General features: G+C 41.5%; 1 protein-coding gene across 2 annotated transcripts; it reads right to left on the bottom strand.

Moving 5' to 3' along the window:
• Positions 1-1,173: 1,173 nt before the first annotated feature.
• On the bottom strand, positions 1,174-25,366 carry gnptab (N-acetylglucosamine-1-phosphate transferase subunits alpha and beta). 2 transcript variants are annotated; one of them, XM_041977849.1, is made up of 21 exons: positions 25,082-25,366; positions 24,478-24,563; positions 24,100-24,219; positions 23,466-23,510; positions 22,379-22,581; positions 19,969-20,033; positions 19,661-19,795; positions 9,907-10,068; positions 9,605-9,784; positions 9,241-9,411; positions 9,030-9,153; positions 8,742-8,954; positions 6,939-7,978; positions 6,653-6,852; positions 6,359-6,578; positions 6,164-6,277; positions 5,995-6,080; positions 5,813-5,911; positions 5,562-5,729; positions 4,076-4,166; positions 1,174-2,290 (listed from the first exon to the last, which is right to left on the bottom strand). In XM_041977849.1, exons 1-21 carry the CDS (start codon positions 25,241-25,243, stop codon positions 2,069-2,071), a joined length of 3,906 nt encoding a protein of 1,301 aa, XP_041833783.1. In that variant the 5' UTR covers positions 25,244-25,366; the 3' UTR covers positions 1,174-2,068. The 2 variants fall into 2 exon arrangements, with proteins under 2 accessions (XP_041833783.1, XP_041833784.1); XM_041977850.1 differs by having other exon boundaries at positions 2,147-2,396.
• Positions 25,367-26,843: the final 1,477 nt, after the last annotated feature.

Genomic DNA, 26,843 nt, shown 5'->3' with positions numbered 1-26,843 from the left:
ATCTGATTCAGTTCTTTGCAAGCCTGCTAAACGAGCCATCAATTTGAGTCAGGTGTGTTAAAGATGGACGCCTCTAAAACATCCAGGGCAGTGGTCCCCGAGGACCAGGATTGAGAAACACTGGTCTAGCACAGCATTCATCAGTGTATGAAACTGTTTGAAAACGAGTCTTCATGTATTTCTGAGTCCACTGCAAACATTTCTCTTTGTGATCATTAGCTAAGGAAAACTGAAATACATCTTTATGCTTACCTGCAGCCTCTGGAGTATCCTGATTGGGAGGTTCACCTGCAGCTTCAGACACCTGCTGCTGCTCTCTGAATACAAGCATTTTACTAATGCAGGCTTTTCTTGATCTGAACCCACCTGTTTTCACTCTGAATCACACACTAATTTAAAAGTACAATTATCTGAGAAGTTTTTATTAAATGATAAAGATCCTTCTTTTTCCCCAGACAGCATGTCTAAATAACAACCTCCTTCACTAGTTTCACTTTGATGAATGAAGCTCACCTGGAAACCAAAGATCAAAGCTGCCTGAGATCATCAGCAATCTAACAGAAAAACTCAAACTCAAATGTTTCATTAAATGAAATCCCACATGCAGAATAATGTGGAACCCAGTGTAGACACAGGAAATAAAACTTGTTGGACCAGAATGGTAAGCAGGAAGGAAAAGCTCATGGTCACAAACATCCCACATCTGTGTAACGAGCACATCAGACGAGGGGTTGCACGGCTGCCGTTGGAACTGGGTCACAGAGGCTAACTGATGACATGACTGCTGACAGCAGATCAGGATTAATCTAAACTCAGTCGATAGGATGGCACAGATGGAAATGACCGGATCGTTGGTGTAATCAAGTGAAGATAAAACTGAAGATGGCGATGCTGAAAGATCTGCAAAGAAAATATTTTGTCTACAAAGGAATAGCATCTAAATATAAAATTAATCCAAACTTTTAGTTTTTTAATTGCTTCTGAGACTGGTAATGTGGACGAAACAAAGTCTTAACTGTATGTTTCTGATAGAATTAAAGATCAAAAACACTGTTGAGCCTCTTTTGAAATCCACTGTAAATTAGTTATTGCATAAATGTTTAAGTAGAGAATAAAACATCGGTTTAAACGTCGGCTAAGTGAATGAACAAAGTCACAACATAAACACCAGGATGACTGAACTAAACATTTTATTTCAGTCAGAGGAGCCACGGATGCAAACCAAGGAAATCACATTCCTGAAGGTTACACAGCGTCTCGCCCGCCCTGCCTGCTGACGCCATCCATCCTATGAATCCGAGCGCAGCAGCGAGCTGCTGACACCGTAACAAAGAACGTTGTAAAACAGACATTTGGAGACATTAGAATAGATGGCAAGCACATATATGGAGCACTGTTTAAATTCTGGCATTTAAATCTGATGCATCCATCACACTATCTCACTGGTCACAATAATACAATGAAAATAAGTTACAGAACATGCTGAGGTGGTCTGAATTTCAGACAGCAGCGAGCCTGTCGAGTCCCACGGGGACACACATACAGGTGGCTGCGGTAGCTGCATTATCACATGGAGCTCAATCAATACACCGTTACCACGAAAATAATCAAATTATTCTGTATCCCGCTCATTACTGTAAACCGCGGGAACAGGGCTTGATCTGCAAAATATTCAGAAGGAAACGTTAAAAATCCAACAGGTTAATAAAGACAAGCAAAAACCAAGAACAAAGGCACTTAAAGTTTGTTTTTCAAGATGGCAGAAAGTTTACCAGCCAAGATCTGAATGAAATATTCATGTTTTTTTTGTTTTTCCCCACTAAGCCTTTTAAATTAAGCTCTAGCTGTAAAAGCTATATATTCATTTTCTTTATAGTAAAAAAAAATAGCTCGTCACAACTTTTCAGCAGCAGAAAATCTCTTTTCAATACAGATTTGACTTAATTTAAAAAAAAAAAGTAGAATTTATTAACACTTAAGAAGTTGGTACCAGTAAAATGGTGCATGTTGTGGATTTTATGATAAAACCTGCTGCAACAAGGAGTTTCAGACTTTAACAGTACAGTTGTCAGTGATAGTGGTGTAAGGTGAGGGGGAAAGTTGTGTTTGTGTCCCCAGTGGACAAAAAGAAAAGTTTCTTCTGTTTGGCTGTTCTTCCTTTCAGCAGATAGTCCCATCCATGCTTATAAAAAAAATGCTCCATCCTCGTCTCATACAAGCTTCGTCTGCAGCGAGGAGTTTCCACCCGGTCTGATCTGCTCCAGTCCTCACTGCTGAGGGAGGAGGGGGGCTTAAAAAGAAAAAGAAAGGGTAGTCTTCCTCTTTCAGACCCGCTCAGGGTTGCCGTCCCTGTTCCCACGGCGTCTGGGAAACAGCTTGCGTTTCAGGAGAATCAGCTGCAGGAAGAAAGAGAAAAATAATACTTTCTGTTTACAGTCAAGAACCGACATGAAGGTTTGGTCTGAGTTTAGAAATATGAGCAAACAATCCAATCTTTTACGAAAATGAGAAAGAAAGGATTTAATGGACTTTGAAAGTAGCATTACAACAGGAAGTGAAACAAGCACTGGTTCCAACCAAAGTCTGCAGAACGGCATCTCTGAACACACAACACGTCCAGCCGTGAAGTAGATGGTCTACAGCAGCAGAAGACACACCGGGTCCTCCTACCAGCTAAGAACAGGAAACTGAGGCTACAATTCACACACACTCACCAACACTGGACAATAGAAGATGGAGAAACGTTGCTGGTCTGATGAGTCTCCATTTCAGCTCCACAAAAAAATGCTAGCCTCATAATTTGGTGGAGACATGAAAACATGGATATATCCTGCCTTGGAACAGTTCAGGCTGGTGGAGTAACTGTGTGGGGGAGATTTTCTTGGCCCACTTTGACCCCCTTAGTACCAACGTGGCCTGGTTTAACCAGCACAGCCTACCTGAGTATTGTTGCTGACCATGTCCATCCCTTTATGACCACAGTGGAGCATCTTCTGATGCTACTTCCAGCAGGTTCATTCAGACAGAACAACAGTCTCATATTTAGTTTAAAATATTTGGAATTAAAAGAAGCAGAAACATAAACGTTATCCTTCTTGCAACCGGAGCTGGCACACAAACCCAAAAAGCCTGATCTTAATAACATTACTCTTCTCTTTTTGTGCCTTTCTTCCTTCCTCCTCAGCCCGCTTCACTCATGGAAAGTATGAACATCTTATTAAAATTAAACAATTATACAGAACGGGTTATTTTACATTTGACATTAAAAGAAAACATTTTTCTTATGATTCAAAGGTGCAAAGCTAAACAGAAAATCCATGATCCAAAATGTCAAACTATTCCTGTCAACAATGAGGACCCCTCACATGTCTGAAACCTGAGACAGCAAAGATAAACTTAGACGGGAGGAAGCAGAGTGAAGCCCCCTCCCTGGGAGGAGCGAGGACACTTTTGATCTCTCTTATCTAAAGTGTACCTTAACAGCTCAGACAGCAGGACAGCCGGACTCATCTGCTGCCAAATGAGCCGCTGGACAAGCCCGACATTCCTCCCTCGGAGCTCTGGACCCTGGAGCTGCTGCGGGGGAGGATTCTCCTCAGGTCACTGCAATTATTAACCTTTCTTAAGGGATCGCGGAGGAGCAACTGGAAACCTTTGGATTACTAAAGCAACTCACAACAGCTAAATGTCACACATGGTCCAAGTTGCATTTGTTTAACAACTCCTTGTATTTCTTTTACTGGGTTTCCAGCAGCAAACTGGGTGAATGAGACAGGAAAGACGTCCAAAAACACTTAGTGTTTCAGAATCTGCAGGGTTTTTTTTAAAAGCTCTTCCACCTTAATCTGGAATAAAAGTTAACAAAGGCAGTCAGGTGTCACCTTTCATAGAGGACTGCTGCAGGTCTTTCATTTCTGTGAAGTCAGGGTCTGGCTCAGTTCATCAAACTAACCCGACACATGAGACAGACGAGCGAAATTCTGCAGCGAAGGCCTCAAGTATGAATCATGGAAAAGAAGAGGTGCGTGGGCATGTCTTTATCTGAATGTGTAAATAAACTGAGGGGGATACTGACCTGCTCGGCGAAGAAGGACATGACGGTGAAGATGACCAGAGTCACGAGGACGCAGTGGGTCCAGAACTTCAGCTTGTCTCGATACACGCGCCTGCAAAACAACACTTCTCAGTTACTAACTCATTCTTTGTTTCCACATCAAACGCCTACACTGTCTGGCTGCTAAATGTCAGCGGCGGGCATCTTGGTGGACGACACACAAGCTAACTGAAGGAAGCGTGTGGTATGCAGAGGGCAGCAGAGCAACAGGGTGGCAAAGTGACATCCCCCAGCACCACCTGTTTGTCACGTCTAGAAAGGAAGTAGCCCAGCTGGGACACTGTCACATGACTCTTACAAGATTCCCAGACTTTTTAATATTATTTAATTATGATGCAGGTTTTAATAATTCTTGCTATTTTGACCAAACTAAGGATTAGCCCTTTATTAATAAAGCACAGGCACTCAATAAACAAGTTTAAAAAAAAGTATTATCCAGATTTAATGTATCTGGTCTGAAGCTAAAATCATCCTAAAACTTTAAATTGACCCAGAGGAAAAAACATAAATTACAAATCAAGCTGAGAGGGAATTTAAATCAGCACAAAATCAAGTAATTTATTTAACAATCTCTCCCAGGGACAGTCACTAAAACTGAAGATAATTTAAATTAAAAACCTAAATTAAGCTCACATGTTACACAACAAAAACTGGTTTGACTTTACACAAAAATTTTATTACACGCCAATTTCTTATTTTTCTAACAGGCTCAAGCTGGATGATTTTCTCTGCTTCAGGTAATTTCCCTTCAATGCAAGTATTCTCCACAATACCTTTGAAAAAAAGGTTAAATTGTACTTTATAAAAACATTAATAATAAAAACTTAAGACAAGCAGAAAATAACTATTACAACAAACAGCATTTAAGAGACATCAGAAAACAGACCACTGAAACATTAAAATGAGCAGTTCAGCCACTGAATGGAGATTATTTAGTCTGCTGACGGTGATGACGGTGGAATGTTATTTGTAAATTATCTTGCTAATGCACATGTGATTTCTTTTAGTGGATTCCTCTGTTCCTCAAACCAAATTGGGTTCAAAGTCTTCTTTTCTTCTCTCATTTTTCACCATCTTTATTGAACAACATCAGGAGCCACAAACATGAGTGTGAGCAGTCCAACTGGAAAATTTAACTGGTGTAAAATATGAGGCAAGTTTCACCTCAACAGAGAAAACCTAAGGAAACACCTTCGATTTTAAACAACCCTCAAGCATAATATTTAATAAAAAAAAACTTGAGATGTTTTATACAACAAATGGCTCTAAAGAAAAAGTTTGAAGAATAAAGCTTAACCTTGAATCCCTGTACAAAATCTAGTCCACTGGATCAATAAATAAATCTTATCAAAATATCTTTGTTACCATAAATCAGCATCAAACCTCGTGAGAAAAACCTGTGACAGCTGTGGAAACGCCTGGAAAACCAAACATCTTCGTAACCTACCACTCCTGGAGTTCGTTCATATGCAGAAATCTGTTGCGGTATTCCCTGGGCAGCTCAAACTGGGACGGCAGCGGAAACATGGACTCGTAGAAATCTCTCAGTACAGCCTTGACCGTGGCGGCGTCCTTGTGGCTGTGGTCGATGTTGTCATTCAGACAGATAAACTTCCTTTGGGTTAATAACCAGGATGTTAGTGCGGTTAAACAGCCGAGACAGAGCAGATTCAACCTGTCTGATACGGTCCTCCTCACCTGGGGTTTTTTCTGATGTCATCCAACTGGCCGACCACATGGGACACGTTGGTCCGCACCATCTTGAAAGCAATCTCCTCCTCCCCCATAACCTCAAATCTGTCAAACAAGAAGCCTCATGTTAGCCTAATGCTTCAGAATATCTTTTTTTTAAGGAGTAAATAAAGAGTGTGAGATCTCACTTGTATTTGTTCTGGTCTTTGAAGGCTTTGTGAATACGTTCTGTGATGGGTTTGCAGTGAAGGATAAGGCCTTTTGTGACAGGAGGCTGGAAATTAAAAAGGAAAAAAAAATGGATTCCTTTGTATAAAATTTAATGACTACAATTAAAGAATTTCCATTTTGGCTCACCATGCTGGGGTCATAGTACGCCTCCTGAGTGGGGCTCACCAGGTGGAGTTGGGTCAAGTTAGTCGGGAGGGTCTTAGAGCAATTTATTAGCATCTGCTCCAGGCCTGTCAGGTCCTGGAAATAATAAGAAACAGACGTTTAATTCCAAACCGAAGCTGCTTTGTAATGAGCAGATCAGTCTGAGCCAGGACAGACCTGAAGGCTCAGGGGAAGCTCGTGGATCCTTGTGGCCAGAGTGCGAATCTCTCGGTCGGACAGAACACCCGAGTGGTCCGTGTCGATCTCGTCAAACACTTCTGAGACGTTGAGCTGCTGCTGGGCGCTCATCAGGAAGTAAAAGTATGAAAAGGCAAACTGCATGTCCTCAGAGTGCCGAACACGGTGGACGGATGTTTTGTCGAACTCTTCTGGGAATCTGAAGAAACAGATGCGGAGCAGTTAAAGATGAAACAAGCAAACACATGAACAAAAAGAGCTCATGCTCCTCACGTGTCCTGCAGCTCCTGCATGATGAGACGGTCGATCATATGAGGCATGTGTGCAGGAACTTTGCGAGACGTGAAGCCGAACTGGCTGTTTAGCAGCTTGTTGACGTAACGCAACGAATCGGCGAAAGTGTCCTGCAGCTTTCGTCCTGTAGCTGCACCATTGGCCTCATACGACAGCTCTCTCTGAAGACGCTCCTCCTCCTGCCGAACACAAAGAAAAAATAATTCAAAGTGATAAAAATGCTAGACTAGAGCTCTTAAAGGCCTAAGTTGTAAGAGCTACTTACGTCAAGCAAGGCTTGGAAGTATTTCCTCCTCTCCCACGGCAGGAAGCCTCGATCTGAGGAGGTGAAGTGTTGGAGCTTCCTCCCGACCGGAGGGGCGCCAGCTGGATTAGTCTGAATCTCGGCACTCTTTTTTTGGGAAATACTGTTTAGAAGTTTTGAAGTCAAGGGCCTTTCAATTGCATCATTAAAGGCTTTAGGAGTTTCAAAATCTTTGATTTGATCATCAATCTGGACACGGCTGAGAGGAGTAACAGGTTTGTTTTGCATGGCCACAACCTTCCTGGACATGTCTTCTTTAGAGTTTGGATTTTTCTGAATATTTCCAGCTTCCTTTACAGGAGGTTCTCCTTTCAACTGCACTTCCTCCAAGTCTTTATAAGGTTTCCCCTGGACTCCAGCTGGCTGTAAATCAATGTTCTGCTGCTTTTCAGCCAGCGTCTCAAAAGGTTTTAGAAGTTCCGCCTTGGTGAGGTTATAACCTTTCACAGTAATGTCACCAATCAGAAGTTTTTCTTCGAGCTTTTGAAGTTCGTTACGCACAAGAGATGGTAAAAGTGACACATTTAATAAAGGAACTTGTATGACATCCTGAGGTACGTCAGGTTGCCTCTTCTGGATCTTAGGCCCTTGTTTGTCTTCAGGAATATCCGAGAAAGGAAAAACTGGCTCCGGGGTCGGGGTCACTTTGGGCTCTTTTTCTGCATCCTTGCCTGCAGTCTGGGACACGTTAGTCTGAGGAACCTCACGCGTGTCCACAGCTACAGTGAAGCTCATTCTCAACTCTGTGTCATCCTCCCTCTGGAAAGTAATGTTGTAGTGGATCTGGGTGGCGTTGTGGCCGGGGTGCAGCAGCAGGTGAATGGTCTTCCACTTGTTGGCGACGGAGGTGTGGCGAACCACGGGGCTGTCGCTCACGTGGGCCTCAGAGATTCTGCGGGCCAGTTTGGCAAAGCTGAAATATGGTCTGATCTCACCCTGAGGGAGCGTGTAGAGGCTCTGAGTCCTGAGGAGGGTCACATGGTGCAGCTCACCAAAGTGCTCTATGAATGAGATTCAAGACTGAATGACATCAAATCATAAAAAAGACAAAACCAATTCCAAAAAAGTTGGGATGCTGTGTAAAATGTAAATAAAAACAGAATGCCAAATCCCATAAACCATATTTTATTCCTTATAGATGATAAACAACATATTGGATGTTGAAACTGAGACATTTTACCCTTTAGTGAAAAATATGAGCTCATTTTGAATCTGGCAGCAACACGTCTGTAAAAGTTGGAACAGGAGCAACAAAAGTAATTGGTACAAATAAAAAAAAACAGGAGGAGCATTTAAAAAATAATCAGGTTACTTGGCAACAGATCAGTAACATGACTTGGTATAAAAGGAACATTTCAAAGAGGCAGAGTCTCTCAGATGTAAAAAATAGATGGAGGTTCATCAATCTGAGACAAACTGGGTCTAAAAAATGTGGAAGAATCTTCCTCAATGCAAAATTATGAAGACCATCTACAGTGTACAATATCAACACAGGATTCAGAGTCAGGAGGAATTTCTGAGTGAAGGTCAAACCTGGATGCTCGTGATCTTCGTCCAGTCCACAAAATCAGGTTAAAGCTTTATCATGTATCATATCAGACTTTCCATGATGTGCCTGAGTTTCAACATCTGATATGTTGTTTATGTTGGGTTGGGAATCAAATATGGGTTGAAGAGATTCTGTATTCATTCGCATTTTACACAATATTCCAACTTTTTAGAATTATGCTTGTATTTTATGACATTTATTTATTTTAATCTCACCTTGACCACAGTCACCCACATCAAAGCCACAGGAGAGGACATTGCAGGCCTGGTCACAGAACTTGTCGGCCAGCCAGGAGTTGGCACAGCCTTGATTGCAGTATGATGTCCCCCCAAAACCTCCCAGACCTCCTGCAAACTGCCACACCTGTCCACCAGCCCCGCCGGGCCCACCGGCGTCGCCACCCGCAGCGAACCGGTTCCCTGCTGCTCCTGTTAGAGAGAAGGATTAACAAAACCCAAACCAACTCAAGCATGCAGAAAGCCTAACTGTGTCAACCTCCTCACCCAGACAGTCTCCCCCATCCCAGTCACAGGCAGAGTTGTTGCAGGCCTTGTCACAGTAACCATCTTTGATCCAGGATCCTGGGCAGCCCTCTGCACAGTTGGGAACAGGCCAGGTGAGGTACACCTGAAGGAAGGAAAATAAAAAAAGAGAATCTTACAACAGATTTTGAAATAAACCTCGCTGTGAGCACTTCTCATGTTGTGTTCACACCTTCTGTCCTTTGGAGTGGCTGTAGAAGTCATCCGGCCACACATCTTTGCCGAACATCACGTCATCATTGAGGTAAATGAACTTCTGGGAGAGACCCGGGATGCGGTGGATGTGGGTCTCTATGGCAGGGGAGCTGAATGTAGGCAGGTGGCTGTGGTTCAAGAAGATTCCCTGAAAGACAAATACGGAAGAACATTTCATTACAACTCAAGCAGAGCGTCTGTGGCACGTCAGTGCACATAGAAAGTAGACATCACTGTTCTGAACATGTCAACACAAACAGTCAAGAAATTAAAGGCTCATTTAAAGTGTTAAAGTGATGGAAAATTTAGGGTAGAGATGGTAAAAAGATATGGCTGAGTACCAGATGTGTGACCACTGTAACTCTGGGGTTATCCAGGTTGAGCCAGGAGGGAATCTGCCCGTTTGTGACGATGAAGATGTGTCGCACCCAGGGGGCGTGTTTTTCCACAGAGCGCAGCGAATAGCGGAGCTCCTCATTGTCTTCAAATCGGCTGGCTGATACATCTTCATCCTGTTTAGACTGGAGCGAATAAACACATTATTATATTTAAAAAAACATATATTTATTGCTATTAAAATTCTATTTGATATCACACTCCAGAGCCACATGGAGAACCTAAAAACAGTTTTAAAAGTGACTACCTGTGAGATGGCAGTGAGGTCCCAAAACAAGTAGCCGGGGCTGATGGTCAACTCTTTCCCATCCAGGGTCAGGTTCTTTTTGGCCTGCTGGGTGAGATCAGAGAAATCCTGCGGCGTTTTCAGGTGGAGCAGAGCGATGCTGGCCTCTGAGTACAGCTCAAACTGAGTGAGAAATAAATCGTTTTTATGGTGTTAGTCAGGTGCAGAAATCCTACAACCACTGGAAGAAAATAATGAATCATCATTCCTGGAGAAAGTTTAGTTAATTTAGTTTTTAAGAAATTAAATCATAGACATGATGCAAAACTAACAGCTGAACATTATATATAAAAATATACCTAAAAAATGTACTAACATTTCTGTAAACTTTCATTTATTTCTCCTCACATTAAGTAGAAGAAAACACTACGGTATAAGCTTGTAATTCACTTTTCTAGTTTTCAAGTTTTATTTTGCTAATCAATCTGCAGGTAGAACTCGTTTACAGAGCTTAAAGAACTCTTGAAACTCGCTGACTGAGAGAAAACAGTATAACCGGAAAACATTATAAATCCTTGTTATTCGATGCGAACTGAGGTAAGAAGTTGTTTACTGTTCTTAGTTGGCTGTTTCTAAAGTTTGGACTATATAAAAATTAAATAGGAAGCTTGTAAAAGGGAAACATGCAGGCAGAAAAAAAGAAGACATCAGGAAATTTAAAGGAATATTCGTAAAGATAAAATAATATACAGGAAAAGGAATGAGGATGTCAATGTTTATGACCAAAACAAGCTAAAGGAGATGGGATTTATACCCAAAGAAGACAAGAATAAACCGTCACTGCAATTTCCTCTGAGATATATTTTAAACATTTTTAATTCATTTCAGGTCATTAACACCAAAACCAGGTTATAGCGGATTAAAGAGAAGCTGCCATGAAGCGCAGATGATTGGATTCAAGAGATATTCAGTGATGAAATAATGTTGGACAAAAACAGATGATACTGGAACTTTTGTCTGGTGCAGGTCTAAGGGAACATAAAGGTGAGTGCCTACTGAAAAAGAAATGGGATTGATAGCAGGTAGGTGCATTAAATCTGCAGTAAATGCTCATCTAGATACTGAAGCTGGACTATTTTCTCATTTCTTTAATTTAAAGCATCTCAAAAGTGTTTAAACTTTCCTTCAGGAAGAAATGATCAACTCAATAAATTGTCTTGACCTCAAAATTTAAATTTATGGAAATAAATAAAATAAAAACAGGTCATAAATGATCCATCCTGTCAGCTGCTAGTCCATGAACCTGAGTCAAGAAGATCGTTGTTCTATTTATTAAAAGTAGAAGTAATTTAAGCTTCCATGACAGATAAAACAATTATTTTTACTTGTTTTTCTTCATGTTTTAATCAAATTTTCCTGACTAAATAACCACAAGGTTGTAAAGGAAATGTCTGTTGGAAATAATTGTAATTTCTCTTGTGCTGCACGTGTCTTGGCCCGGACGCTTTTTTTTAATTTTGAGATTTTTTTTAATCTCAATGAGTCAATTTTTCCTGGTAAAATAATGGTTAAAAATCATTACTGACTATAGTTAGTATAAAAGTATAAAATATATAAACTTCTAATGGATCAGAACAGATGTTGACTTTTTTTAACCCCTTTAAATTTCTGCTAATTCAAGTGTTTCAGACTTTCCAAATATCACCGTCAGCAGGAGATAATGTCGGATCCGTTTGAAATAATCTGAAAAGCAGCTTCATGGAAGCCGTGTGAGGCTGGCAGCAGCACTGAAGGGAAGGTTTCTGGCAGATGGAGATAACCGAGTGTAAATTAGAAACTGGCTGTTAGTTCCCGATCTGACCCTTCGTCTGTGGCCGAATCGAAGCAGCTGTGATGCTCGTGCGAAGCCATTTGCTGGCTGCTGGAATCAGAACAACAAGGAAGTGTTTGAGTTTGGAAAATTCAGTGACATCATCTTCTCTATAAGGTCGAATGGACGGCGCTCTGCGCCTGATCTCAGCGGAGTTATGTGAGGCATGGCAGGACTTCGTTGGAGTTGGTGTGGGTGCGCTTCATGTATGTGAGAGGTACACCAACAGTCTTGACCATCATCTTAACACTACTTCACCCAACACCAAGGACAAACATCTCCCGTGGGGACTTGTATTTAATTACAGCAGTAAGGTACTTTAGATTTAATTAACAGAGACGCCAAGAAGAATAGTTACTGTCTCAGTAGCTAATGGGGATCTTAATAAATTAAATGAAATGAAACAGTTGTACTTTTTAACTTGTTACATGTATTAGCTTAACTAAGTAGAAAAAGTCTAATTAAATATGTGAAGTCCTTCTTTCACAGCTCAGAGTGCCACGTCCCTCGTTCTCTGCCTCAGCTTGTCCATTTTCTTCTGCTCCTGTTTTAGTGGAGGAGGATTATCTTGTAGTTAGAAACCCAGCATGGAGACAACGAGCCACAGATCACGTTGTCATCTTTATTTCAGTTCTCTTTATAGTTCTGATAACGCTCCAACACAGGCACACACACAAGGTGTGAGTGGGTGATTATGGTTGTGCTTCTCAGTAGTTAAATAGAAAAACAATCCACTTATCTTCAGATGGCCTCTGGTGCCAATCAAGTTTGTAATGTTAAAATGTGGAATTTTATATGACACTTAAATGAACGAAGAAGCAGGATACACCAGGGCTGGGCGTCAATGACAGTCTCAAACACCACAAACTGTCAGGTTTATGTATAAAACTACAACTGACAGTGGATCTTCTGAGGGTCATTTTTCTCCCTGACAAAACTAAAACCATAAACCTAAAGTAAAAAAAGAAATGCAAACTGGAACCAGCAGTACAGAAATGTACAAACTATCACATCACATTAAATCCGCTAAAAGCTTCCAGACGAGCTGAGTCCCTGTTTAATCACCGGCCACATTGTTAGATATACCTGTTAAGTTACTTATGACAAATATCTAATCAGCCAATCACAGAGCAGCAACTCAACGCATGTAGTCATGTAGACGTGGTGAAGACGACTTGCTGAAGTTCAAACTGAGCATCAGAATGAGGGAGAAAGTCACTTTAAATGTGGCGTGAAAACAGGAAGTCCAGTCAGCACTGGTTCCTACCAAGGTCTGCAGAACAGAATCTCTGAACACACAACACGTCCAGCCTTGAAACAGATGGGCTACAACAGCAGAAGACACACCGGGTTCCTCCTGTCAGCTAAGAACAGGAAACTGAGGCTACAATTCACACACACTCACCAACACTGGACAATAGAAGATGGAGAAACGTTGCTGGTCTGATGAGTCTCCATTTCAGCTCCACATTTAGATGCTAGACTCAGAATCTGCTGGAAACATCATGAAAACATGGATCCATCCTGCCTTGGTTGAGGCTGCCTAACTGAGTATTGTTGCTGACCATGTCCATCCCTTTATGACCACAGTGGAGCATCTTCTGATGCTACTTCCTGCAGGATAATGCACCATGTCACAAAGCTCAGATCATCTCCACCTGCTTTCTAGAACATGACGATGAGTTCACTGGACTCCAACGGCCTCCACAGCCACCAGATCTCAGTCCAGTAGAGCAGCTTTGGGATGTGGTGGAACGGGAGATTCTCATCATGGATGCAGCCGACAAACCTGCAGCAACTGTGTGATGCTGTCATGTTAATATAGAGAAAACCTCTGAGGAAGGTTTCCACCACCTGCTTCCATCTATCACACCAGGAATTAAAGCAGTTCTGAAGCTAGAAGTGGTCCAACCTGGTACTAGTAAGGTGAACCTGATAAAGTGGCCAAAGAGTAAATATTGCAGTTTTACATTTTTCCTTTTTTATCATGTAGATCAGTAGCGTCCAAACACCAAACTGTGGGCATGACTTTGCCTGTATGACAAGACACTGCCAACAAAAAAGTACTAAATTCTTCTGAGAAATAAAAAAGTCCTCTTAAAATAATTCACAATCTCACAAAACTTAAGAAGAACATCCGTCTGATGCTGTTATCAGTTTACTGATGTCCCCTCTGATCCTGCAGTAACTGTGGGTTTTATAATGAAGTGCTACCCCATCATGTAATTATTTCAAACTCTACCTTCAACATTTCTATCCATAAACAATTGGGGGAAATTCAGCTGAAGACCTGTCACCAAAACATTCCCACAACTAAGGAAGTATTACCAGGAGGTGGACAAATCACTCCATGTGATTATTTCCTGTCTCATTTAGTGGACAAACATAGATCTTCTCTAGAGAAATCATCACAATTAGAATTTAAAGAATCGAGCACATATATGTTTAAGTTGAAAAGGAAACTGATGTTGAAAAAAGAAACGCAGCTTTCATCAGCTCATCTGCCAGGCAGCAGCTCAAGTTATTCCTCACCCCAGTATTAACATGTCCCCTGTGAATTTTGCTCTCAGCACATTGAACCACAATCACTATGGCCTACATGTCAGCGCAAAGGCTAAAGAAAATGTAATTAGACTGGAAAAACCGAGCGAACACTGTGGGTAAACCAATTAACGCAGTGCTGAGTGATCTTTCTGAGCAGCTGGATTCAGACTTGTAAGTGAAACTTGATGTGGGTGGAAGCTGCTGGGCAGAGACATTGAGCTACAATTAGAGACAGGCCAGATATGCTGTTTTTGTTGGAAAAAATTTACAAGTGGAATATGAGTAATAAAGAAATTCTCAAATCTGCCCTTTTAGAATAAACATTAAATTTACTTGGTAACAAATTCAATGCGAATCCCTCCTGACAGGACTGTTTATATGGGATGCAAAATGCGACGCTCCCTCCTCGGTTCACTGTGTATTTAGAAACAGAAGCAGTGATGGTGAGATGAATTGGCAACTCAAAGCCTGAAATTTAACAAAAAGTACAAAAGGATTTCTAAAAAGGCTAATCAAGCCCATATTTGAGAGTGATACGTGACTCTACAGGGATGGTGCCCTATTTCACCATGTAATGATCAAGTAGGACCCTCATGGAGAAGTCAATAGAAGAAAATCCATTCTGCATCCTGAGCACAAAATCAGGCATCAGAAGTTTGAAACATGTCCTGAGAAACATTTGCAGTACAGTGAGTGAAAAGATTTGAGAAAAGGTGAACTGGTATTCAAAATAAGACTTTTCCAGCAGAAAAGCAGCATGGATTGATCAGACACTCTGGGTCCAACAAAATATCTGCAAGTCCTGCAAGTACACATCAGACTCTGGAGAAAAAATACTAAATGTGACAAAAGAACAGCTTCAAGAGCAGGATTTTGATCCTAAACACACTTAAAATTCACAGTGACATCATCAGGAGGTGTAGGTACGACTGATAACATAGCTGACACAGGGGTTTTTGCTCGGTGTTAACCATGCAGGATCATTTTTATTCTGTTGGGATACACGACACGAAAAGACAGATTTTGCTTATAGAATCAGAAAATTCCCTCAAAGTTCATTAGCAAAGGTGGACTCAGGACTGGGTCTCTGCCTTCTGCAGGTGATGTGTACCTGTTTGCTTCACTGGGCCATGATCTTCCTCCCTTGCTGGAGCGGTTCACAGCAGAGTGTAAAGCTGATAAGATGAAGATCAGCAGCTCCAAGTCTGAGACCGTGGTCCTCAACTAAAAATGAGTGGAGTGCCATCTCCTGGTCTGGGATGAGATCCTGCCCCAGGTGGAGGAGTTCAAGTCTCATTCATGTATGTAGAAACTGTGGAGCCGGAGGTTAAAAGGTGGATCGGTGCCGGTTCTGCATCGGTCTGAGACAAAATTATGATCTACCTTCAGCTATGGCACAAGCTGCAGGTAGTGACCGAAAGAACAAGGTCGCAGATACAAGCGGCCGAAATGAATTTCTTCCGCAGGGTGTCTGGGCTGAGATAAGGTGAGAAGCTCGGTCATCCTGGAGGAGCTCAGAGTAGAGCTGCTGCTCCTCCACAGCAAACGTAGCCAGATGAGATGGCTCACGCATCCAGTTAGGATGCCTCCTGGACACCTATCTGGTGAGGCATGTCCCACCTGGAGGAGGTCAGGGGAAGACCCAGGACACAGAGAAGGGACTGTGCTTCTGGCTTGGGAATGCCTCAGGATTCCTCCAGATGAGCTGGAGAATTAACATGGGAAAGGGAAGTCTGGCCTTGTTTAAGCTGCTGACAAAAGAAAAAAAATTGATGGTGTTTCTTTTTTCTTTAGGAAAGAATTTCTTTAGAAAACATGGGGATTTGTACAACTTCCCACTGTGCTCTGAGAATCTGTGGTGGCATCTAAGACAAGTTTCCAGACAAAAATCATAGATGGTGAACCTGAAAATGAGCCTTAAAAGCACCATCATGATAAATATAAAGAGGTTTTCTAGATTGAATTAGTTAACAGAGACCAGGAGAACAAGTCAGCTGAAATGTTGAATATTAGCTTGTTTGTTCTCAACCATGAAAACGACTCAAAATCAACATGAACCTTTTTAGAAATTGAAAGAAAAACTTATTACGTTTTTCTTTAGTTACTTTTAATTTTGCTTATTCAGTTTACATATGTGGCAAATATAAAGTCTGAATCTCACTTCACAGTTCAGAGGAGCCATCGTGTGGACACACCCAGCCCTCATAGATGCACCGAAATACACACCAACACCGGGAAGGACTCGACAGACGGCAGCACGGGCAGATGATCAGGGTTGTAGTGTAGCTTTCATCACCATATCACTCGGTCTAACACCAGCTATAAATACCAACCACGTCTCACCAGTGAACCTCTCCCTCCACACTATGCACATCATCCCTCTTTCACAGAAATGGCGAGTGACACCAGGAAACACCTTGAAATCCAAACTGTGCATTGTGTGGCGTTCGTGTACTGTAATCCCCCTGATCTAAACACAGAAACACACACACACTTTCCATCGTTTTTACTGGGCTTCATACCTGCATCCCACCTTAGTTTGTTCCACCAGTATGATATCAAACCAGGACTTCCAGAAAACAGACAGGCAGGTAGAAGACAGCAGAGTTCAGACAGGGTCAGTAAAATCCTGGTGACCTTTCAGCGTTCTGGCTGGCGTCGCGCCACTCCAAACAGTTGTTCTAATGTTAACCCCCACAACGCCAGCTAGGGTTACAGCCAGTATACTGCTCATCATTATCACATGACCCACCAGGCTGACCAGTTCAGGGAATGATGGGACAGCTGGGTTGGTGATCATATGTGGGTTAAATGCTGTTAACCTACATCTCATGACAAACAACGTTAGAGCCATTTTGAAGTCATCTTAAGCAGCTGCTTCCTTGCCAACACGTCACCTGCTGGCAGTTTGCAGCAAAATGACGCAACAATATTACACCCAGCATGTCGGTTTCAACATACATGATGGACCCATGAGAAGGTTTCTAGTGAGATCAGTCCAAAAACATGCATGTGGAATTAATGGGTGATTCTGAATTGACCACAGGCGTGAATCTGAGTATGGTTGTTTGTTTCTCATGGTTGTTTTTCTCCATGCTGGATGTACCCTTTCTCTCGCCTGGGATCGGCTCCAACCCTGTGATGACCCTGAATTGAATTAAGTGGGTGTAGAAGATGGATGAATGTTTATGAGCAGCTTTGCTACTTACGCAACACAGAAACAAACATTCAGAGTCCTCCGACTGTGGTCTGCTACTCGTGAATTCTTCTAACAACTCTGCTTCATAAAACAAGAAAAATCTTTCATCTTTAACTTCTAAAAAGTTCTCACATAATTTTTGTTCCATCACATGAACTTGAAGGTTAACCTCTTTAAAAGAGCCTCCTGTACATGGGAGCAGGATGATAAACATGCAGTACAGAAGATGTCTGCACACACTACGAAGCAGCAATGCTAACATGTAGCATAACAAAACCACAGGGAGAAACTCACCTAAAAGACTCTACCAAGCACTGGTATCTAAACCAAACACAGTTCAAACCCCAAGCAGTTAAGTGGAAATGTAGGAAAAAAACCTGAGAACAGCTCTGTCCACTTTCAAGCTTTAAACCACACATGCATGGTGTCGTATGGAAGCAGAGACTCTGCTGGTTATGAAGATGTCTGTCTCATCACTGTGGGACAGAAACTCTGCAGCTAGCAGCCAGAATCAGAAGTCATGTCTTATTTTTGCTGTTTTGTGGTAAAAAGTTTGATTCCAGCTCTAAAAACTCTACTAATGTGTTCTCCTATGACTCTGCCTTTGTTTGAAGTAAACCATGAAGGTCCTGCTGGTTTCCATGGAGATGAAGGAAGTTTTATAGTGAAGGGTTCGCTCTCCCTATCATAGACTATCTTGGGCTTCACTTCTTTCTGGATCCTCATAGTGGTTCTAAGGTGAATGTGGGGCTATCCCTGGATCCTCCTGACACTGACATTGATAGAGGTGTCCATCATCATCATCATCATCATCGGCCTATGGCTTCCTGAAATATTTACCTGCGTAACACTTCTATTACAACTGGAAAACTGCTCAGGTTCACTTTTTTATCTTCTACTTTTGCACAGTTCCTCATCAGACATCATTTTACTCATTCCTAGATGAACTGAGCTGCTGTTTTCTGGTTTTCACTGGAAATAATGTGGTTTTCTTTTAGGAGGAGATAACCATTTATATTTTCTACTGTGTTCCAGGTGAATTTACTCTGACACAGTAACACATATCTTGATTCTGACACTTCTGTAGTAATCGCACGCGTTTCAGCTTTATGTAGAGACTAAGATCCTACATACAGCTCTGGTAGTTGTGAAGATATACTTCTTTATTTTGGTTATGTCATTTGAGACAGAAAGTAGAAAAAATAGTCTTGTAAGGAGGGTAAACTTGGTTGGCATGCAGGAAACAGAAGACCTTTTCTTCTTTATTCCAAATGTTGCAGAAACTCTTTTGTTCATGTAAAGCATACACTACGTCTTTGGAGGTTATCAGGCTTTAACTTAGATAGATTTTAATTTGCTGAAGTGCAAAAACTTTTTAAAAAAGAACCTTTGATATAGCATTTGTTTGTGTCCTTATCTTTTGCAAGGTGTTATCTAAATAAACCCTAGTTTATTCTCAGCAGCCACATGAGTACATCATCAGAAGGCGACAGTCGGCTGCTGCAACGGGATCACTCAGCTTTTGTTTTCCTTAATTATTTACCATAATCCATGCTCGTTACTGGCATTCCTTTCTCTCAAAATCTAAAGCAGAGCTCTGATTAGAGAAAATTATTAGATACACAAGTTGCCAAGCCACACAGAGGCTCTTTATCCACCTTCATATAACTGTTCAAAATAGAAAAAGGCCATTTTTAGTTGGATGGATCTATTCTACTCACTGACCCTCTTAGGGTTGGCTGACCGCTGCAGATGCAATTATAGACTAATGACATGATGTAAAAACAACCTTCAGGACTTCACAAAAACCATACGGTGTCAAAAATCTGTTCTAAATCATAAAAGTAGTCATTTTCTTTGTTTTTCTAGTTAAATCACGTTCAGAAACCCTAAACACCATTCACATTCTCTGTCTGCATCATGTGAGAAATGCTGTCAACAAAAAGCCAGAGTGATCGCTGCAATCTGATTTAGTGTGCAACTCTGCCACCTGCTGCTTTAAACTGGAAGACATCCTTCTTTTGAAACAACTCTTCTGCATCTGAAAGATTTTTTTTCACAGTTTTTCAGAGATAAAAGTCTTTTTCCAGCTTCCATTTCTCATGAAAACCCCACCAGGACCATGAAACTATCAGGAATGACTCAGAAAAAGCCAGTTTTACCTGTTTGATCTTGCTGGTTATGACTGAGGGCAGTTTGACTCGCAGCTGCTCCGTCTCCTTGAAGGATGCCGGGAAGCCGCTCAGATAGGCCAGGGACTGCATGCGGATCAGACCTGGAGCCTCTTTATCCGTCGTCTGCATGACACAAAACAACGACACTTGAATAAAAAATGAGACAAAACACCTTTTGATGTGTAAATATCTGCATTCTGTGACCATGAATATAAAGGAGGGAAGGCTTGTTTTATGTACAAAGAGGAGGATGAAATAATTCAGAATTAGCACATCTATACAGGAATCGCACTCACCAGGTAGCATCTGGACACAGAAAATTTATTGGTTTCTCTGGACACATCTGTATAGGCTTTATCAGCTGTAAGAAGGAATGAAGAGAAGAGAGCAGCACATTTTAAAATACTTTTACAGTTTAAGGAAAATGAAATGATTATTCCATCCCTCTATCTTTTGCCACTTATCCAAAGTCAGGTTGTGGGGGCAGGAACTTAATCAGATAAACCTAAACTTGCTCCTCCCCAGCCACTTCTTCAGGGGAATCCTGAGGTGAGTCCAGGCCAACAGAGACATAGTCCCTCCAGAGTGTCCTGGGCCTTTTCCTGGGGCCCTCCCAGTGGGACATGCCCAGAACACTTCACCAGGCAGGCGGCCGTCCAGGAGGCATCAAGCCACCTCACCTGGCTCCGCTCGATGCAGAGGAGTCGTATATGTCTCCATATACTGCACATACACAGGTGTTTGACTTTAGGAAAACCGCAAAGTTAAAAAGTATTTCCTCTAAATATCTGATCTGCTCACTAATCATTTCAAATCTGGATTAAAAATGAAGAAGCAGGTAGTAGGGCGGGTTGTCCGATATCGACGGCTTGATATGGGTCATTGTGTGGAGTCCTTCTCCCACCGTTCCTCTGGCGTTGGCAACACTGGCGAATGAATGTTTGGTGGCTGGAGAGGCTGTTGGTGCAGATCGGCTGCCCTGTTTCCACTGCACATGTAGCTTACCACCACCAGTGTGTGAATGTGGAGTGAATGAATCATTGATTTGGTGTAAAATGTCTTGGAAAACACCACCAACCCATTAATATTAAACAGTCTATCGGTGTTAAATTTGGTCATATTAAGTATGGTAAACACTAAAACTTAGCCATGCTGAGAATTCCCACTGCACCGGGTGAAAGAAATGTCATATTTGAGGATTTATCATGTTTGTTTCCCACATCACCGTGTTTTACTTTAAAAGTTCAGTCACCAGCTAACCGGCAGGCTGACCCGGAACTGGACTACAAAGCAGGGTGTGGTTTACTGAGATGAGTTCAGGCCCAGTTCAGGACTTTCAGTATCAGCAAACTGGTTCAAAGTCGTCGTAATTAAAGTCGTCACTGACATAAATTTCTTGCCTTTGTCCTCCTACCATGCCTCAGACCATTCTCATTCAGCATTTTATGCACGATTTTACACATTTACAATCTGATTAGTTTGAACTCTTTTTATGTTTATTCTTTAATTGGTAGAAAGAGCATCTGGAACAGTCCAAGTTGCATTTAAATGCAGTCTGTGTTCATTCTTTTCCCCTTTCTTTGTCAACTTTACTTCTTAATTTAGCTCAACAGTTGTTTGGCTTTTCAGGATACATGAATGTGATCGGTCATCTAACATTAACTCAAACCATCTAATCTAATGCACACAGAGTTGAAAAACCAACTAGTTAATAGTAGAACCACTTAGCGAGGTCACCAATGTATGCTGTTCAGTTAGGCCAGATGACCTGAAGAGACAGTGAATGCTGAACATGCTTCGTTTTATGGGCCCTTTTCCTGGCAGCCTCTTTCACCTGCATCTTTAAAGAGCTTCTCATCTGCTCACAGACTTCAAGTCTGGGTACAAGAGTCTCTGTTCTGCTCTCTGAGAGATTGGCTGAAGCTGGAAGGCTCAACCCAACCAGAACTTGCTCACTGAAGCTGCAGAGCAGATCAATGACTGCTGTTACCAGCTGTCATCGACCACCAGAGTCCATCAGCTGGAAAAGACATCACAGGAGAAGCAGCTGAATCTATAGTTCTGTTTTTGTTTCTTTTTAATCTCAAGGCACCCAATGGAGCAGCTTATGTACACTATTATTATTAAGTTACCACCACAAACACAATTCAGGAGGCTCCACTGCATCTGAGCGTATGCAGAACAGAAACCTGCAACCACTCAGCATCACCTAAATACAATCTCCCTTTCAGAGCAAAAAGAGCAACATGGACCCTTGTTTTAAGGAGAGAACCTGCAGAGGAATCACTGTTATCTGCAACACACTGATAACATGTCCATGTGTGGGAAACTTTAAGCCAGGTGACCCAAATTCAGTACGAATGGAAACTCGTTCAGGTCCTAACCATGCAGCTGGTTTAGGAAAAGGTCCAAAATAAAGGACATCTGCCAGCTGATTATAAGTAAAAACGTGGTCTAAGCTGACTAATGATGCAGGTTTCTCTCTCACCACCACATCATCACTCTCCAGTTAAACATTAATTATACTTAAAAGCAATTTCTAAATCATTAAAATAAATAAAAAGCAGAAACTGGTTTCAGTTCAAACACTCCTCACTTCTCCTTTCATCGCTCTCCCTGCAGCGTCTCATCCTTAGCGAGCGTCCTGCAGCCACATTTGGCCCTCTTTTGTTGCTAAAACCACTTTCATATTTTGTGTGCTTTTACCATCAGCCTGCGAATGGAAGACGACCACAGACACAGTGGTGGGCGGGTGGAAGGGTTTGCTCATGAGCAGCAGCTCTTTGGCAGCAGAGAAGGATGGCGAGAGCGCCGGCAGCTCTTTGAGAGTAACGTTGGCTGGCAGAGCCGGATCCAGCGCCAGCATGGGCGCTATGATGCAATGGGACAGCAGGCATTCAAGCTTGACACTGCAAAAAAATTAAAAAAAAAAAGGTTTGCATTAAGTAACACATCTACACCTTGCACAAAAACTCAGAGAACCACATCCTCTACATTATCGATTTGTTCTTAAAATACTTCAAACAGACGTGTGAAGTTCACACATTCAGCTAAAGCGTCAGGTTTTTATCGAGCATATCTTGTATCTGTCAGATTGTGACAAAAAGGAGAGCGGGGCGAGTTTACCAAAGCATGTTATCAGTAAAGACAAAAGAAACATCAAAACCAAGATCAGGTCTGCATCATGGCTTGCTATGCTGAAGTAAACTGGCACCAGATGCACAATGTCGGGTTAAACTCTTCTCAGCTTTTGCTGTTTTTTCAAGCTTAAATTAACATATAACTTATCAAAAATAAATAAAACTTCCTTCTTATCTTATTGACATCTTTGCAGTTTAAATATTGACTTTTTTTATGCTACAACCTGCTGCAGCTTCCTGTTAGACGCACTGTTGCTTCATTGTGATTCTAACAGTCATCTAACAGAGTTTCAACACCACCTGCAAGTCTGACAGTGAACTCTGAAGACGCTTGATCCGACAAAGCCCGAGTACAAGGACAAACTATATACAGGATACTATCCTTAGAGATAAAATACGATGACAGACACTTTCAAGTCAAGTTTGGACAACAATCCCAAGCTCGAGGTCATCAGATAGATGGACAGATCTGAGCCAAACTAGTGATTCAGTCAGCAGTCGTGAGCCACAACGTGTGAACTGATCAAAGATGTGATTTGTCAGGCTGGAGTTTAAATCAGCAGCTCTCGGAAAATGTGAACAGAAACTGAACCTTGTAAAAGCAGAGCTGATGTTTGACCACAATTCACCAAGTATATCATCCTCATACTCACTTATGTATTGGGACTTCAGTAGTATCATTTTTTCCCAGGCGTTCCCTGTACGCAAAACACAGTTAACAGACTTGGTTAAAAACAGCTAACACAGTGTTTTCTGTAAGTGTTATCTCTAGTAACAAAATAGTGTTTACAGAGGTCAACAGAAGCTAATCAAGCAAATGTCTGCAAAATAAATTGACAGTTCTGAGATTAAAGTCCAAATCCAGCACTTACTAATCCTCTAAAAAACTCATCTTCACTACTCACAGTTTTTGCTATATTAAAAAGGCATAAAATAGCTTTGGCTGAGCTATATGTGCTTCTTTATTCAGTAAAAGTAGATCTATGAATATGCTAATCTAGATCTCCAACCAGCAGCAGCTAGTGCATGATAGTGTGGGCTCTGGCTGCAAAGATCCAGCTAACTTCTCCTCACAGTGCATGCAAATCATCTGTGAATGATCAGAATAAGTTTCAGTGTCCTACATGGAACATTACAGGCTGTTTGACCTCGTCTTTTTGAGACTATTGTGGTGATATGTAGAGTCACAGCAGAAATCCCCTGCTATCAGTTTGCAGAGCAGATAAAACTTGAATTTTAACCAGTATTAAATCTCCTTTGCAGCTGAGATGGTGAAGTCACAGCTACCTCAGAGCTTTCTGTTCTTCCTCCATTTGCTCTTTGACCGCCTTCAGTTCCCTCAGCAGAGCGGTGTCGGTGCCGTTCACCCATGTGTACACCACATCAATAGGCATGGGCAGACAGAGCCTAAAAAGAGAAAACATGCATATCAGTAAGGACAGTGCTCAAACTGCAAAGCTGTGACCCTGTTTTCCTCCCCAGTGAACACTACTGACATGTCTGCATAAGAATCTGTTTATGCATGGCTACACATTGTCAAATTTTTCCGCATTTATCTCCAGGAAACATACTCGCCTCCCTTGTAGACTGTGTGACATCTACGATGTTTTTTTTTTCAGATAATGGGTGAAAACTTTGAACACAATTCTACATTTACAGGCTCACCTGCTTTGAAATGATTTCCCTCCCACATTGTCTCTATAGGAGTCAAATAACACATGATACTGATCCCGGCTCCACTCCACCACCACCTGTATGGAGAAGAGAAATACCAGGAAGATCTTACATTTCTACATCCCAAATGTCAATATGTGAAATTTAGAAACTGGGATTAAATATGACACGTGTACAAGCAACTCAAGAGGAACGAGATCTGGACTTCTGTAAATTATCTAAGAGATATTCACAATCCCCTCTGCACACACAAATAGTTAACTTAAAAAGTGGAAGGTAGGAAATCTGGAAATCAAAGGAGCATATGAGAAACTCAAAGAGTCCAATCACGTGATACACTCATTTTTTGTAAAACGGATTACTCTGAACAGCCAATACACTCGTGAGAAGTCCTAATTAAATATTTACAAGTCTTGTCTGATTGTCTGACAAGTAATTTGATTTAAACTTAATGGAGTTTGGTTCGAAGGTGTCTTCACACAACAGCCTGAGCTGCCACTGATAAGAAAAAACACCTGTTTGGAAAAAAGAAGCTGCTCCGAAAACTTAACTGTCTGTCAGGAAGTACACAAGTAAGAAGACAGTTGAGCCTCACCTCTCCAAACTGAAAGGCGGAAACAATCATGAGGACGAGCCCCCCGAAGCAGATGTAGAGCCCATATCGGTGGGACAGACAGGTGTACGTCTGCCTCTGCAACAGCTTTAGCACCGAGTTCACGACTACCATGATCCTCCTTGGCGAAGCATAGCGACGCATTCATTCAAATAAAAAGAATCTCAGGTTAACGCGCTAAACTAAGAAAGTAAACATCATAAGCAAAACGGGTTTGTCAGCTGACTGCCAGCCAGACTGCATGACACATGACACAACCCATCTCGCTCTTCCTCGGCGGAGATGACGCTGCTGCTGCCGCGCTGACACTCATACTGACGTTCAACGTCGCCCTCTGGTGGCGAGGAGTAGTCCTGCAGGTCTCCGGGTTCCAAACTGTAGGTGCAGCGTCTTCAGTTATTCACAAGAAGCGATTGTTAGGACAAGAATGTTGATTTTTAATTCCCTTCATTTACTTTTATTATATACCTTTGTAAGTTATGTTTCATAATTTAGATTCATTGTGGAGTTGAAGCAAGAGCAACAGTTTAATACATTCCATTCTTAATCACTATACACAGGTGATTGTTTTTCCAAAAACATAACTCTTTATTACAGCAACATTCTTTTTTTCTGCAACATTGTGATAATAGCTTAATTTCTGTACATAAATACAAATACTTTCAGGTTATACCGAAATATGGTGCCATTAAAATCCTTTTTGTTTCTGGACTCACTTCTTTGATATATTCTTGTTGCCTGCAGTCATGTTACCTAAATATTTGGCCCCAGGGCTCAAAGGATTTACTTGTGTAATGAATGCTGTTAAAAAGGCAGCTATTAATTTTTTACAAACTCATGTGTCCTTTAAAAGTAAATAAAGAAAAGTTAATCGGTGTGATAAATCATTGTGACTACAATGTCATAGATTAGTCACCGTTCAGGAATGAAGAATAGACCATTAAAAAACATTTGAGAACTTAAATTTCAGGTTTTGTGGTAAGTTGATGACTTTGCCCTGAGGTTCATTAGTATTTGATTTGAAAGAGGAACAAACATGGTTTAAGTTCTGAGAAAACATGCATGTGGTTTAAGAGGTTTTTTCCTTTTTGACACATGGGGGCTTTAGAAGCTGATTTCAGGACTGACGGGATTGTCTGCAAAGAGGATCTCAATAACAAGAATATAAGAGGATCTAGGATTTGCCATTGCTACTGCATAAGTAAAATTAAATCCTATTCTCTTGCATTTTACCCTTTTTATTTCACACTGTAAACTACAACAACTAAAATATTATTGCTAACTCTGAGATTAATCATGCATCTTTGGACTTTTCTCTCTGTTCAGTAGGAAAACTTTCATATAAACCTAAAGTTTGTCTCTGTGACCTCTCGCCTAAGACCAGAGAAGTTGGTGTGTTTCTGGCACTACCAGCAGGATTTGGCCTCACTGCACGAGCGGTTCCCTGGGATAACAGCCTGAGAGACAAAAAAGGCCTTTTTCAACCAACTATTTCTTAAAGATGCTGCCAAGTCTGGTACTGGCAAGTTTCAGTAAACTCCTGCAACAAGTGAAGCTCTGAAGTGGCTCTACTTGGTCTCCAAATTCTCAGGTTGAAGCCAGTTAAAAGCTGCAAACTTCTAGATGTGAGAATCCACCAGATGTTGCAGGTTTCATGGTTTTCATGGTCAGCTAAACCAAACAGGACTGTCAGACATTTGTATTTAACCCAAACTGCTCTTGCATTAAAACTCATATTTAAAAA

The sequence above is a fragment of the Melanotaenia boesemani genome, chromosome 23 (assembly GCF_017639745.1).
Source record: "Melanotaenia boesemani isolate fMelBoe1 chromosome 23, fMelBoe1.pri, whole genome shotgun sequence".
In the NCBI taxonomy this organism is placed as follows: Eukaryota; Metazoa; Chordata; class Actinopteri; order Atheriniformes; family Melanotaeniidae; genus Melanotaenia; species Melanotaenia boesemani.
This window is presented reverse-complemented; position numbering and strand designations above follow the sequence as displayed.